General features: G+C 43.7%; 1 protein-coding gene across 2 annotated transcripts in view; it reads left to right on the top strand.

Annotated features, from left to right (window-relative positions):
• Positions 1–15,096, top strand: part of LOC117400393 (serine/threonine-protein kinase OSR1-like) — an 81,305-nt gene that overhangs the window by 54,036 nt on the left and 12,173 nt on the right. For both annotated transcript variants that reach the window (XM_059023378.1, XM_034913461.2), the window contains exons 6-11: positions 1,874–1,983; positions 2,413–2,514; positions 4,104–4,237; positions 4,557–4,605; positions 7,088–7,153; positions 8,674–8,796. In XM_059023378.1, coding sequence (XP_058879361.1) covers positions 1,874–1,983; positions 2,413–2,514; positions 4,104–4,237; positions 4,557–4,605; positions 7,088–7,153; positions 8,674–8,796 — 584 coding nt within the window. The remainder of the gene's footprint in view (positions 1–1,873; positions 1,984–2,412; positions 2,515–4,103; positions 4,238–4,556; positions 4,606–7,087; positions 7,154–8,673; positions 8,797–15,096) is intronic.

The raw sequence follows: 15,096 nt of genomic DNA, 5'->3' as shown, positions 1-15,096 counted from the left end.
TGGACTTAGATTCTGTGATAGGAACACAGAACTGGACTTAGATTCTATGATAGGAACACAGAACTGGACTTAGATTCTATGATAGGAACACAGAACTGGACTTAGATTATGTGATAGCAACACAGAACTAGACTTAGATTCTGTGATAGGAACAAAGAACCGGGCTTAGATTATTATTATTATTTATTTCTTAGCAGACGCCCTTATCCAGAGCGACTTACAATTGTTACAAGATATCACATTATTTTTACATACAATTACCCATTTATACAGTTGGGTTTTTACTGGAGCAATCTAGGTAAAGTACCTTGCTCAAGGGTACAGCAGCAGTGTCCCCCACCGGGGATTGAACCCACGACCCTCCGGTCAAGAGTCCAGAGCCCTAACCACTACTCCACACTGCTGCCCTCTATAGATTCTAATAGAATGCGATACTCACTGGCTCACCAAAGAGCCTTCTAATGAAGACTGCCAGCCTGGGCTCCAATTTGAATGACACATGGAATGTGAACTCTTCAAATCTTACCTGTCAATCAAAACTGATCCTGGAATTGTGAAGCTGTATTGTTTCTCCTTCTCATCCTGCATTATGCAGCTCTGTCTGTGCTTATTGTGGTCAGCGTGGTTACAGGGGAAGCTGACATTTAATTAAAATGATGAGAAACTGAACATTTGTGAAAGTGTGTCTGATTGTAATGTATTTTAATTGCCCAGTGGGCACTCAGTTGGGGCTCCAGCTTTATCTTCACACAAAGAGGCATCTTTTATTTTCCATGCCCTCAATGAAGCGTCAGGTGGCAGGGAACAGAATGGAAATGCTGTGATGATTATTGTGTTTTTGAATTGTGCTGTTTAATAATGAAAGCTGTAAGACTGGGTTCAGTGTTTAACATGCTCTCTCCTCTTCATACATTCTGCCTTTGTTCTTCATTATCACAGTGACAGTAATTACTCTGAGCCTTAACCAGTCCTGAAGAATGCAAGATTAATTTATATACACAGGTTCAAAAAGGAGCTCCTTTATTGAGTGTACATGAGAACAGGACACTATATATTCTACATGTTTTGGTAAATGCACTTTAAAGTCCCTTCAGAGCTTTAAGAACTCTAAACAGATAAGACGAGACCTCCCGCCAGGACTGAAAGGGTTAAGTAAAAGATCATTGTGCAGCTGCCGATTTGAACAGTTGTCTTGAAAGTTCAGTACTCTATATTATCTAAGCGTTAGTAGCTCTACGTTGTCTATTAACTTTGTATGATGTTTGCAATTTACTGTGATTGGTTCGAATGGCATTCACTCAAATGCTGTGCTTTTCAGTCTTTGTTGATGTGCTCTGACTGTGCTTAGAGTTAAGAGACATCTAGTGATCTGCCACTTTGGAAACCTTTCTTTATTGTGCCTGCAATATACTAGCTGTGCACTAGATGGCTCTATACCTATGGCAAGTATTTAGGCTGGAAGAGCAGTTAAACTCTTTGTCAAAGCACCGTAACACAGGCTTGCATGTTAATGTTGTATTTTGCCACCACTTTTACTGTGTGCATAACTGCCTCACAAATATCCCCCCCCCCCCAGCACATCACCACAGTAAACTTGTATTTGCACAGCTGGAGTTTAATAACACCACTTTATCCTCATCATACATTTAGGTTGTTCAGTTTCAGATTTCTTGAGTTTCACGAGCACATCGTCGTGCTTTGACATCTGATGGGATTGAAACCCTGACGCTTGGTGCAGTTAAAAAGGACATGTGTTCAGTTTATGCACTTTGTGCCTGCAGGGCCAGCACAGGAACATTTCAACGGTGCAAAGCACAAATACATTACAGACGTTACAACTCAACCATATTTGCGTTTTACCTCCCTGCTCCAGACTTTGGTGTAAGTGCCTTCCTCGCAACAGGCGGGGACATGACCAGGAATAAAGTGAGGAAAACCTTTGTAGGAACCCCTTGCTGGATGGCTCCGGAGGTGATGGAACAGGTAGAGTTATTGAGATGTGTTTCATTGCTTTCAGAGAGCAGCGGTGATGCGTTGAGTTACATTCATCTCTGCTTAACTCAGTGTATTTGTAATGTGATCGATAATGCCTGATGCTCCAGGCAATATCACTCCGGGTAATATCGCCACGGATTTATATCCCACTCTGGAGATAAAAGCGAACCATGTGACATACAGAACGCTGGCTTTCCCTTGTCTTTCATTGCAGTTGCAATGTGATCGACATGCACTGTGTAAATGGAAAAGCATTATTGAATTTGCATTCAGTGCAATGCTTAGTACAATACGGTCCAGATTATTTTGTATCCACACTCCTGTGTTTTAAGGCTTGTTTTTCCATTGACGTGCTGGGAATGGTTTGGCCGTTTCCTATGCCTGCAGCTAATCCAGTGCTTTTCTGCTGTATTTCAGGTCAGAGGTTATGACTTCAAAGCTGATATCTGGAGTTTTGGAATCACCGCTATTGAACTGGCAACAGGAGCCGCTCCTTACCACAAATACCCACCCATGAAGGTAGAAAACATTGAATATACAGCCTGTCCCTCATCAGAAGGGTTTACTGTGAGACCTGGGCATCACGAGTAACAACAGCGAGGTCATTTCTCCCAAATCTTATGTAGAATTGAGTAGGCTCAGCACCGAAACCCTGTGAACAGCTTCAAGCTGCTCTTCTCTACTAGGCGAGTGCCATAGACCTACAGCATGCAACACAGGCTAGATCAGCCAGAGTGCCTTCATAGTACTGCACAGCTACAGTATGTGTTTCCATCGATACAGAATAAGACTGGATCCTTCTCACATGCTCTCTAGATGGCGCCGGCTCTTACTTCTCTAAATAAAGACGCAGTTGCTGATCTAGCCTGTGTTGCACATGGCTGTGGCAGCAATGAGCAGGTCCTGAAGTCAGGCAGCTTAACAAGAACATATCAAAACCTATCTAACATTTGAATGATTGCAAACATCCTAAAAAGCATAAGGGGACCGGTGAATAACGTGTCTCTTTACAGAACACGGTGCTGTATGAGCGCAGAGTTCATTAAATACAGGCTGTTGAGCCCGTGCTCCACTTCCATTCTTGGGCAGTGCAACCCCTGGAGAGATTCATGCAGATTCGAATGAAGGTCTTGTAGTGGAACTTCCAATAAGGTTCTGAACATGACAAGATTTAAAGGCTGCATCACTGTAATGGGCCTGAGATCATCAGTGATCAGGGAATGCTGCTGAAGTCCATTGTGATGTTCTCTGTCATGTTGAATAACACTCACTTCTGTGTAAAGTCCCGAATCCCCCACACCATGTTGTTGTAGCTCAGTTTCAGGTATTCTCCAAATCCAGTACAAACCGGGAGGGTTTAATCACTATGGTAGCATTCTGACCAGCTTTAAAACAAAAGAAACCATACCAAAGCAATCACAAATACTCAGTCAGGAAGGGGTCATACGTAGGGTTTTCATTTCTTAAGGAATTATTTGAGCTGATACAGTGTAATAACTAGGGCTGTAGTTTTTTTCACTGTAATTTCACAGCATTTCACAGTCTAAAAATAAGGTATTTCAAGAGAGTTCTCAATTAAACATAATATTTATTAAAGCAGAAAAAATAGTGTGGTCAGATTCAAAATTGAGAATTCTCTCTCGAGTTATTATACAGCAAGTGTTCCTAAATATTTATATTTACATATTACACAACAATGGATACATTTCATGGAAATCGTGAAATCTGTGAACAAAATACAGCCTTAATAATGGCCTTTTGGCTACTGTGTTTTTTTTTCCGTTTTTATTCTAATTTGATTGGTACAGGGAAAGTAATTAACCAATGAGAATATCAAAACAGCCGCAGTCATGTTGAGAACTATAATTGAGGAATATGCACAACAGCGATAGTAACAGGGGTGTGCATGTTAATGAGCTTCAGTCAGACATGTACAGTATAACCAGGGCCAGGTCAGCTCCTACTTTTCAATTCAGATTCCTCTTTAAAAAGCAATTGCATTTAGCAGCTAGTTTATCATGACGGCCGCAGTAATACAAAGAGACTTTGAGAAGTGAGCAGGACATGATTTCAGAGCAGCTCAGCACTAACTGCTTGCGTTCCTGCAGGTTCTAATGCTTACCCTGCAGAACGACCCGCCAGGCTTGGAGACAGGCATCCAGGATAAAGACATAGTGAAGAAATACGGCAAGTCTTTCAGGAAGATGATCTCCCTGTGTCTTCAGAAAGACCCAGAAAAGAGGTCAGATGCTTTTCGGGTTCTTTTTCTTTACTTTTGTTTTTTGTTTTAGTTTTTTTGGACACTTGCCGAACAACTGTACTGAAACTCGGTTGTTACTACCCCCAAGAACCACGCGAAGCAGGCTTTTTATAAGACCACCCTCAGAATCATCTCATAGGGACTGAGTGTATTCAGTAGGAACCCAGTGAATAACACACATCATGGGTTTCTGTAGCTTAAATCTTAAATGCTGCTGCCGACCCATTTCATTAGACTGTTTGCCCACAGCACACGCACGTATTCCATGCTCTGTTGCTGACTGTTTTTCTTTTTCTTTTAGGCCAACGTCGGCAGAGCTTTTAAAGCACAAATTCTTCCAGAAAGCAAAGGTAAGAGGCATCCTCCTAGTGGTTGTAATAAGCACTGAACTGGCCGATGTTATTGTCTGCTGTGCTGTTGTGATGCAGTGTCAGAGTTGTTTCAGCAGTCAGAACTCCTGATCTGAATGTACTGTGTGTTTAGCTAGGCAGAGGCCTGGCCAACTTGCATTATTCTGCGGAAGCTGCATCTGATTGGTCTGTTACTTTAACAAAGGCGAGATTAACACCCCACAAGCAATCCTCTCCCTGTCTGATGCAGTACATGCCTGAACTACTGGAAACCCCACAAGCAATCCTCTCCCTGTCTGATGCAGTACATGCCTGAACTACTGGAAACCCCACAAGCAGTGCTCTCCCTGTCTGATGCAGTACATGCCTGAACTACTGGAAACCCCACAAGCAATCCTCTCCCTGTCTGATGCAGTACATGCCTGAACTACTGGAAACCCCACAAGCAATCCTCTCCCTGTCTGATGCAGTACATGCCTGAACTACTGGAAACCCCACAAGCAGTGCTCTCCCTGTCTGATGCAGTACATGCCTGAACTACTGGAAACCCCACAAGCAATCCTCTCCCTGTCTGATGCAGTACATGCCTGAACTACTGGAAACCCCACAAGCAATCCTCTCCCTGTCTGATGCAGTACATGCCTGAACTACTGGAAACCCCACAAGCAATCCTCTCCCTGTCTGATGCAGTACATGCCTGAACTACTGGAAACCCCACAAGCAATCCTCTCCCTGTCTGATGCAGTACATGCCTGAACTACTGGAAACCCCACAAGCAGTGCTCTCCCTGTCTGATGCAGTACATGCCTGAACTACTGGAAACCCCACAAGCAGTGCTCTCCCTGTCTGATGCAGTACATGCCTGAACTACTGGAAACCCCACAAGCAGTGCTCTCCCTGTCTGATGCAGTACATGCCTGAACTACTGGAATGCTGTGCAAGCAGTTTCAACATCTGGGCGGCCCTTATTTATTTCACATGCATCATTGTATTCAGAAATCACGATGCATTTGTTTTACACATGCATTATATGTCAATGTATTGCCACATGTTAGGCACAGTACTACTTTATATAATGCATGTGTAGTTGGATTTGGCTGTAAAGTGATGTTTGGTTCCTGCCACAAAGTGTTATGGAACCAAACAAGGCTCTTTCATCTGGGATAAAATGGCCAAAAGAAAGAAGGGCAAAAAGAGTTTTAGCTAAAAGCAGAGCAGAGTAGTGACTCCAGGCAAGAAAACACCTCTACTTTGCTTTGCTTTTATGAGAGCACACTTTTTAAATTGCAGTGCACTTGGGAACAGTTTAGCATAGATCACACAGGTAAGCTAGGTATTGGGTTGTTTCTGAAGTTACATTGAGGATGCTGTGTAACTGCAGTATGCTGTGTATAATAGAGATGAAACTTGGTGCCGACTTTCTGCAAAGCAGCTGCTGTTTCTATTTATTTGGTGGTCTAGACAGTCTGCAAGGATGGAAATAAGACTCATGGCACAGCAGTTTCACCCATTCCAGCTTGATCAGCCGCGGTGTATAGGTAACAAGCACAGGTGTGTGTCTTACTAAACTCATAGTAAAACTAGGAATGGATTAAACTGCTCTGCAATGGGAGTCTTATTTCCATCCCTGGCTTGATATTTTTCAGTAGTTATCTGTTTTTTGGTTTAAAAGACTGTACTTTAGTTACCAGGGGAACTCAGAATTAATTTAAACTAGATTCAAGTGCCAGTGTGGTTGATTCTCAAGCAGATAACAACTCAAGGGATTCTAATCTAAAAAACTCAGGGCAAAAATCAGGGCAGATCTGAATTTTTTTTTCACTTTTAATATGGTTTTGTTCCATCACATGGTTTTCATAACTGAAAGAAGTGATGCTGGCACTTTACATTCCGGGGGCTACATTCAGTAGCCATGGTAACAACATGGTAATTACTAGCTAACTACCAATGATTTCTGCTCTTACATGGTAACTAGCCTGTCCCATGGTAGTACCATACAATAACACATGGTAGTACCATACATTAGTACCATTACACCAGATAACACGACGGTGCTGACCAGACCCTTCCCACCTATTTACAAAGTATTGCCCTGTAGGAGAAGGTCTCAATGGGAATGCAATTTCATGGTAATTCATGGCCTGCAGTCGAGTGATCGAAGTGATTAGAAATGCAGTGCGTTATTATTATTATTATTATTATTATTATTATATATTGATTGATGATTTGGTGCGTTTTAGTGAATGTTATTTTGCTAAATTGTATTCTGTTTATTATTAGCCACAGTACTGTAACTAACAATTGTAAGTCACCCTGGATAAGGGCGTCGGCTAAGAAATAAATAATAATAATAATAATAACTACATTTTTATATTGATTATCATAATGAAATTATATCAGTATTATAACAAAAAAGCTTGCTTTATGTCTGTCACTGTAAATGCCTGCTTGTTTGTTTATTTTATTATTTTTTAAATTTTAGAACAAAGAATTTTTACAAGAAAGGCTGCTGCAACGGGCGCCCACGATAATAGAAAGATCTAAAAAGGTAAAACCCTTTTTTATTATTCTCTGGAAGTCTGAACTCTGGTTGGCTTGTACCTCCATGCCCTGTGCAGCTCACCTTTCATACATTTAATACATCTATTGCTTAAACTGCCAGTAAAACACAAACTGGAAATGAGATTCCTAGAATCTGTGTTTTCCTAATTTAACCCCCTTAACCCAGTCAGGTACACAAGGAATTGAATTCTTCAAACGGGCTCATGTAATAGAATTGAGTGCTTCTTCAAACAGGCTCATGTAATAGAATTGAGCTCTTCTTCAAACAGGCTCATGTAATAGAATTGAGCTCTTCTTCAAACGGGCTCATGTAATAGAATTGAGCACTTTTTCAAACGGGTTCATGTTATAGAATTGAGCGCTTCTTCAAACAGGCTCGTGTAATAGAATTGAGCGCTTCTTCAAACGGGTTCATGTTATTGAATTGAGCTCTTCTTCAAACGGGTTCATGTTATAGAATTAAGCGCTTCATCAAACAGGCTCATGTAATAGAATTGAGCGCTTCTTCAAACAGGCTCATCTAATAGAATTGAGCTCTTCTCCAAACGGGCTCATGTAATAGAATTGAGCTCTTCTTCAAACGGGTTCATGTTATAGAATTGAGCTCTTCTTCAAACGGGTTCATGTTATAGAATTGAGCTCTTCTTCAAATGGGTTCATGTTATAGAATTGAGCTCTTCTTCAAACAGGCTCATCTAATAGAATTGAGCTCTTCTCCAAACGGGCTCATGTAATAGAATTGAGCGCTTCTTCAAACAGGCTCATCTAATAGAATTGAGCTCTTCTCCAAACGGGCTCATGTAATAGAATTGAGCTCTTCTTCAAACGGGCTCATGTTATAGAATTGAGCTCTTCTTCAAACGGGTTCATGTTATAGAATTGAGCGCTTCATCAAACAGGCTCATGTAATAGAATTGAGCTCTTCTTCAAACGGGTTCATGTTATAGAATTGGGCTCTTCTTCAAACGGGCTCATGTAATAGAATTGAGCACTTCTTCAAACGGGCTCATGTAATAGAATTGAGCTCTTCTTCAAACAGGTTCATGTTATAGAATTGAGCTCTTCTTCAAACGGGCTCATGTAATAGAATTGAGCGCTTCATCAAACAGGCTCATGTAATAGAATTGAGCTCTTCTTCAAACGGGCTCATGTAATAGAATTGAGAGTGACTCAGGTATCACGTGGAGGAATTTGACAATTTGGATGACCAGATCCAACCTGGCAGTACGTTTTAAACCCAGATTCAATGCAAAAATATGTGTATTTGTGAGACACTTATGTGCTTTGTACCTTTAAAGAGTTAAAGCAGAAAAGAACATAATAGAAGGTTTGGTATGTATTGGACTTCTTTACTATTACCATTAGCAACAACTGATGGCATTGCACATTTTATTTGTGCTTTGGTCCAAGCCAATGGGAGCACTTGGTGATTCGTGGGCAGATTCAGATATATTTCCAGGGGATCACACCCTTCTGTATTTCATTCCCGTCATTTCCCTTGCGAAGGTGCGGAGGGTGCCAGGCTCCAGCGGGCGGCTTCACAAGACGGAGGACGGGGAGTGGGAGTGGAGCGATGACGAGCTGGACGAGGAGAGCGAGGAGGGGAAAGCTGCCGTCGCACAGTTAAGGGTGAGTGTGGAGAAAGCATGTCCAGTATCCAGCGCTCCACAGTGCATCCACAGAGACATTGTGAATCTGTGTGTGTGGAGAAAGCATGTCCAGTATCCAGCGCTCCACAGTGCATCCACAGAGACATTGTGAATCTGTGTGTGTGGAGAAAGCATGTCCAGTATCCAGCGCTCCACAGTGCATCCACAGAGACATTGTGAATCTGTGTGTGTGGAGAAAGCATGTCCAGTATCCAGCGCTCCACAGAGCATCCACAGAGACATTGTGAATCTGTGTGTGTGGAGAAAGCATGTCCAGTATCCAGCGCTCCACAGTGCATCCACAGAGACATTGTGAATCTGTGTGTGTGGAGAAAGCATGTCCAGTATCCAGCGCTCCACAGTGCATCCACAGAGACATTGTGAATCTGTGTGTGTGGAGAAAGCATGTCCAGTATCCAGCGCTCCACAGTGCATCCACAGAGACATTGTGAATCTGTGTGTGTGGAGAAAGCATGTCCAGTATCCAGCGCTCCACAGAGCATCCACAGAGACATTGTGAATCTGTGTGTGTGGAGAAAGCATGTCCAGTATCCAGCGCTCCACAGTGCATCCACAGAGACATTGTGAATCTGTGTGTGTGGAGAAAGCATGTCCAGTATCCAGCGCTCCACAGAGCATCCACAGAGACATTGTGAATCTGTGTGTGTGGAGAAAGCATGTCCAGTATCCAGCGCTCCACAGAGCATCCACAGAGACATTGTGATTCTGTGTGTGTGGAGAAAGCATGTCCAGTATCCAGCGCTCCACAGAGCATCCACAGAGACATTGTGATTCTGTGTGTGTGGAGAAAGCATGTCCAGTATCCAGCGCTCCACAGAGCATCCACAGAGACATTGTGATTCTGTGTGTGTGGAGAAAGCATGTCCAGTATCCAGCGCTCCACAGAGCATCCACAGAGACATTGTGAATCTGTGTGTGTGGAGAAAGCATGTCCAGTATCCAGCGCTCCACAGAGCATCCACATAGACATTGTGAATCTGTGTGTGTGGAGAAAGCATGTCCAGTATCCAGCGCTCCACAGTGCATCCACAGAGACATTGTGAATCTGTGTGTGTGGAGAAAGCATGTCCAGTATCCAGCGCTCCACAGAGCATCCACAGAGACATTGTGAATCTGTGTGTGTGGAGAAAGCATGTCCAGTATCCAGCGCTCCACAGTGCATCCACAGAGACATTGTGAATCTGTGTGTGTGGAGAAAGCATGTCCAGTATCCAGCGCTCCACAGAGCATCCACAGAGACATTGTGAATCTGTGTGTGTGGAGAAAGCATGTCCAGTATCCAGCGCTCCACAGTGCATCCACAGAGACATTGTGAATCTGTGTGTGTGGAGAAAGCATGTCCAGTATCCAGCGCTCCACAGAGCATCCACAGAGACATTGTGAATCTGTGTGTGTGGAGAAAGCATGTCCAGTATCCAGCGCTCCACAGTGCATCCACAGAGACATTGTGAATCTGTGTGTGTGGAGAAAGCATGTCCAGTATCCAGCGCTCCACAGAGCATCCACAGAGACATTGTGAATCTGTGTGTGTGGAGAAAGCATGTCCAGTATCCAGCGCTCCACAGAGCATCCACAGAGACATTGTGAATCTGTGTGTGTGGAGAAAGCATGTCCAGTATCCAGCGCTCCACAGTGCATCCACAGAGACATTGTGAATCTGTGTGTGTGGAGAAAGCATGTCCAGTATCCAGCGCTCCACAGAGCATCCACAGAGACATTGTGAATCTGTGTGTGTGGAGAAAGCATGTCCAGTATCCAGCGCTCCACAGGGCATCCACAGAGACATTGTGAATCTGTGTGTGTGGAGAAAGCATGTCCAGTATCCAGCGCTCCACAGTGCATCCACAGAGACATTGTGATTCTGTGTGTGTGGAGAAAGCATGTCCAGTATCCAGCGCTCCACAGGGCATCCACAGAGACATTGTGAATCTGTGTGTGTGGAGAAAGCATGTCCAGTATCCAGCGCTCCACAGTGCATCCACAGAGACATTGTGAATCTGTGTGTGTGGAGAAAGCATGTCCAGTATCCAGCGCTCCACAGAGCATCCACAGAGACATTGTGAATCTGTGTGTGTGGAGAAAGCATGTCCAGTATCCAGCGCTCCACAGGGCATCCACAGAGACATTGTGAATCTGTGTGTGTGGAGAAAGCATGTCCAGTATCCAGCGCTCCACAGTGCATCCACAGAGACATTGTGATTCTGTGTGTGTGGAGAAAGCATGTCCAGTATCCAGCGCTCCACAGTGCATCCACAGAGACATTGTGAGTCTCAGTGTGTGGAGAAAGCATGTCCAGTATCCAGCGCTCCACAGTGCATCCACAGAGACATTGTGAGTCTCAGTGTGTGGAGAAAGCATGTCCAGTATCCAGCGCTCCACAAAGCATCCACATAGAAGGCTGGTTTGAGGCATTGTGAGTCTCAGGAGCTAGACCATCCTGAGGAGGCTGGATTTCAAGTTATCCTTCTGATAAGGAAACGCCTTAGTTTGCAATATATGCAAATTCACACTGTCATGTGACATGTCATGCAATCCAGTAGATCCCTATAGAAGCTGTGTGAGTGGTGTGCAACTACTCAGGAACAACCATGGGAAAGCAGAACCATATTGGTGACCACACAGGGAGCATAATAGTGTGAGCCCAGTGGCATGTTCAATGCGCTGTGAAAAGCACAGCGATGACCAAGATCAAAGTCCTTCACCACGGGCCAGTTTCTGGAAATATGCACTGTCCAAAATGTCCTTTACAAACAGTAGGTTTTGGTGTTGAATACTATGTGCTGAAGAGCATGCTGGAAGTCAACTTGAAGCCAAGAAGCAGTGCAGAGTGCTGGTTCTGAAATCTCTTCCTCTTATATTTAATCATTTGTGTGATTGTCTCTAACAGGCCTTTGAGCTATAATCACTGCTGGCTATGGGGATTGTACAGTAAATGAGACTGGGCTATGTGGATTGTACAGTAAATGAGACTGGGCTATGTGGATTGTACAGTAAATGAGACTGGGCTATGTGGATTGTACAGTAAATGAGACTGGGCTATGTGGATTGTACAGTAAATGAGACTGGGCTATGGGGATTGTACAGTAAATGAGACTGGGCTATGGGGATTGTACAGTAAATGAGACTGGGCTATGGGGATTGTACAGTAAATGAGACTGGGCTATGGGGATTGTACAGTAAATGAGACTGGGCTATGGGGATTGTACAGTAAATGAGACTGGGCTATGTGGATTGTACAGTAAATTAGACTGGGCTATGGGGATTGTACAGTAAATGAGACTGGGCTATGGGGATTGTACAGTAACTGAGACTGGGCTATGTGGATTGTACAGTAAATGAGACTGGGCTATGGGGATTGTACAGTAAATGAGACTGGGCTATGTGGATTGTACAGTAAATGAGACTGGGCTATGTGGATTGTACAGTAAATGAGACTGGGCTATGTGGATTGTACAGTAAATGAGACTGGGCTATGTGGATTGTACAGTAAATGAGACTGGGCTATGGGGATTGTACAGTAAATGAGACTGGGCTATGGGGATTGTACAGTAAATGAGACTGGGCTATGGGGATTGTACAGTAAATGAGACTGGGCTATGGGGATTGTACAGTAAATGAGACTGGGCTATGTGGATTGTACAGTAAATTAGACTGGGCTATGGGGATTGTACAGTAAATGAGACTGGGCTATGGGGATTGTACAGTAACTGAGACTGGGCTATGTGGATTGTACAGTAAATGAGACTGGGCTATGGGGATTGTACAGTAAATGAGACTGGGCTATGGGGATTGTACAGTAAATGAGACTGGGCTATGGGGATTGTACAGTAAATGAGACTGGGCTATGTGGATTGTACAGTAAATGAGACTGGGCTATGTGGATTGTACAGTAAATGAGACTGGGCTATGTGGATTGTACAGTAAATGAGACTGGGCTATGTGGATTGTACAGTAAATGAGACTGGGCTATGGGGATTGTACAGTAAATGAGACTGGGCTATGGGGATTGTACAGTAAATGAGACTGGGCTATGTGGATTGTACAGTAAATGAGACTGGGCTATGGGGATTGTACAGTAAATGAGACTGGGCTATGTGGATTGTACAGTAAATGAGACTGGGCTATGGGGATTGTACAGTAAATGAGACTGGGCTATGGGGATTGTACAGTAAATGAGACTGGGCTATGGGGATTGTACAGTAAATGACTCCCTCCAGTAGATGAGGTCTCTCATGAATGAGACTGGGCTATGTGGATTGTACAGTAAATGACTCCCTCCAGTAGATGAGGTCTCTCATGAATGAGACTGGGCTATGTGGATTGTACAGTAAATGAGACTGGGCTATGGGGATTGTACAGTAAATGAGACTGGGCTATGTGGATTGTACAGTAAATGACTCCCTCCAGTAGATGAGGTCTCTCATTAATGAGACTGGGCTATGTGGATTGTACAGTAAATGACTCCCTCCAGTAGATGAGGTCTCTCATTAATGAGACTGGGCTATGTGGATTGTACAGTAAATGAGACTGGGCTATGTGGATTGTACAGTAAATGAGACTGGGCTATGTGGATTGTACAGTAAATGAGACTGGGCTATGGGGATTGTACAGTAAATGAGACTGGGCTATGTGGATTGTACAGTAAATGACTCCCTCCAGTAGATGAGGTCTCTCATGAATGAGACTGGGCTATGTGGATTGTACAGTAAATGAGACTGGGCTATGGGGATTGTACAGTAAATGAGACTGGGCTATGTGGATTGTACAGTAAATGACTCCCTCCAGTAGATGAGGTCTCTCATTAATGAGACTGGGCTATGTGGATTGTACAGTAAATGACTCCCTCCAGTAGATGAGGTCTCTCATGAATGAGACTGGGCTATGTGGATTGTACAGTAAATGACTCCCTCCAGTAGATGAGGTCTCTCATGAATGAGACTGGGCTATGTGGATTGTACAGTAAATGACTCCCTCCAGTAGATGAGGTCTCTCATGAATGAGACTGGGCTATGTGGATTGTACAGTAAATGACTCCCTCCAGTAGATGAGGTCTCTCATGAATGAGACTGGGCTATGTGGATTGTACAGTAAATGACTCCCTCCAGTAGATGAGGTCTCTCATGAATGAGACTGGGCTATGTGGATTGTACAGTAAATGACTCCCTCCAGTAGATGAGGTCTCTCATTAATGAGACTGGGCTATGTGGATTGTACAGTAACTGACTCCCTCCAGTAGATGAGGTCTCTCATGAATGAGACTGGGCTATGTGGATTGTACAGTAAATGACTCCCTCCAGTAGATGAGGTCTCTCATGAATGAGACTGGGCTATGTGGATTGTACAGTAAATGACTCCCTCCAGTAGATGAGGTCTCTCATTAATGAGACTGGGCTATGTGGATTGTACAGTAAATGACTCCCTCCAGTAGATGAGGTCTCTCATGAATGAGACTGGGCTATGTGGATTGTACAGTAAATGACTCCCTCCAGTAGATGAGGTCTCTCATGAATGAGACTGGGCTATGTGGATTGTACAGTAAATGACTCCCTCCAGTAGATGAGGTCTCTCATTAATGAGACTGGGCTATGTGGATTGTACAGTAAATGACTCCCTCCAGTAGATGAGGTCTCTCATGAATGAGACTGGGCTATGTGGATTGTACAGTAAATGACTCCCTCCAGTAGATGAGGTCTCTCATGAATGAGACTGGGCTATGTGGATTGTACAGTAAATGACTCCCTCCAGTAGATGAGGTCTCTCATTAATGAGACTGGGCTATGTGGATTGTACAGTAAATGACTCCCTCCAGTAGATGAGGTCTCTCATTAATGAGACTGGGCTATGTGGATTGTACAGTAAATGACTCCCTCCAGTAGATGAGGTCTCTCATGAATGAGACTGGGCTATGTGGATTGTACAGTAACTGACTCCCTCCAGTAGATGAGGTCTCTCATTAATGAGACTGGGCTATGTGGATTGTACAGTAAATGAGACTGGGCTATGTGGATTGTACAGTAAATGACTCCCTCCAGTAGATGAGGTCTCTCATGAATGAGACTGGGCTATGTGGATTGTACAGTAAATGAGACTGGGCTATGTGGATTGTACAGTAAATGACTCCCTCCAGTAGATGAGGTCTCTCATTAATGAGACTGGGATATGTGGATTGTACAGTAAATGAGACTGGGCTATGTGGATTGTACAGTAAATGACTCCCTCCAGTAGATGAGGTCTCTCATTAATGAGACTGGGCTATGTG

This window comes from Acipenser ruthenus, chromosome 4, assembly GCF_902713425.1.
Source record: "Acipenser ruthenus chromosome 4, fAciRut3.2 maternal haplotype, whole genome shotgun sequence".
Lineage (NCBI taxonomy): Eukaryota > Metazoa > Chordata > Actinopteri > Acipenseriformes > Acipenseridae > Acipenser > Acipenser ruthenus.
This window is presented reverse-complemented; position numbering and strand designations above follow the sequence as displayed.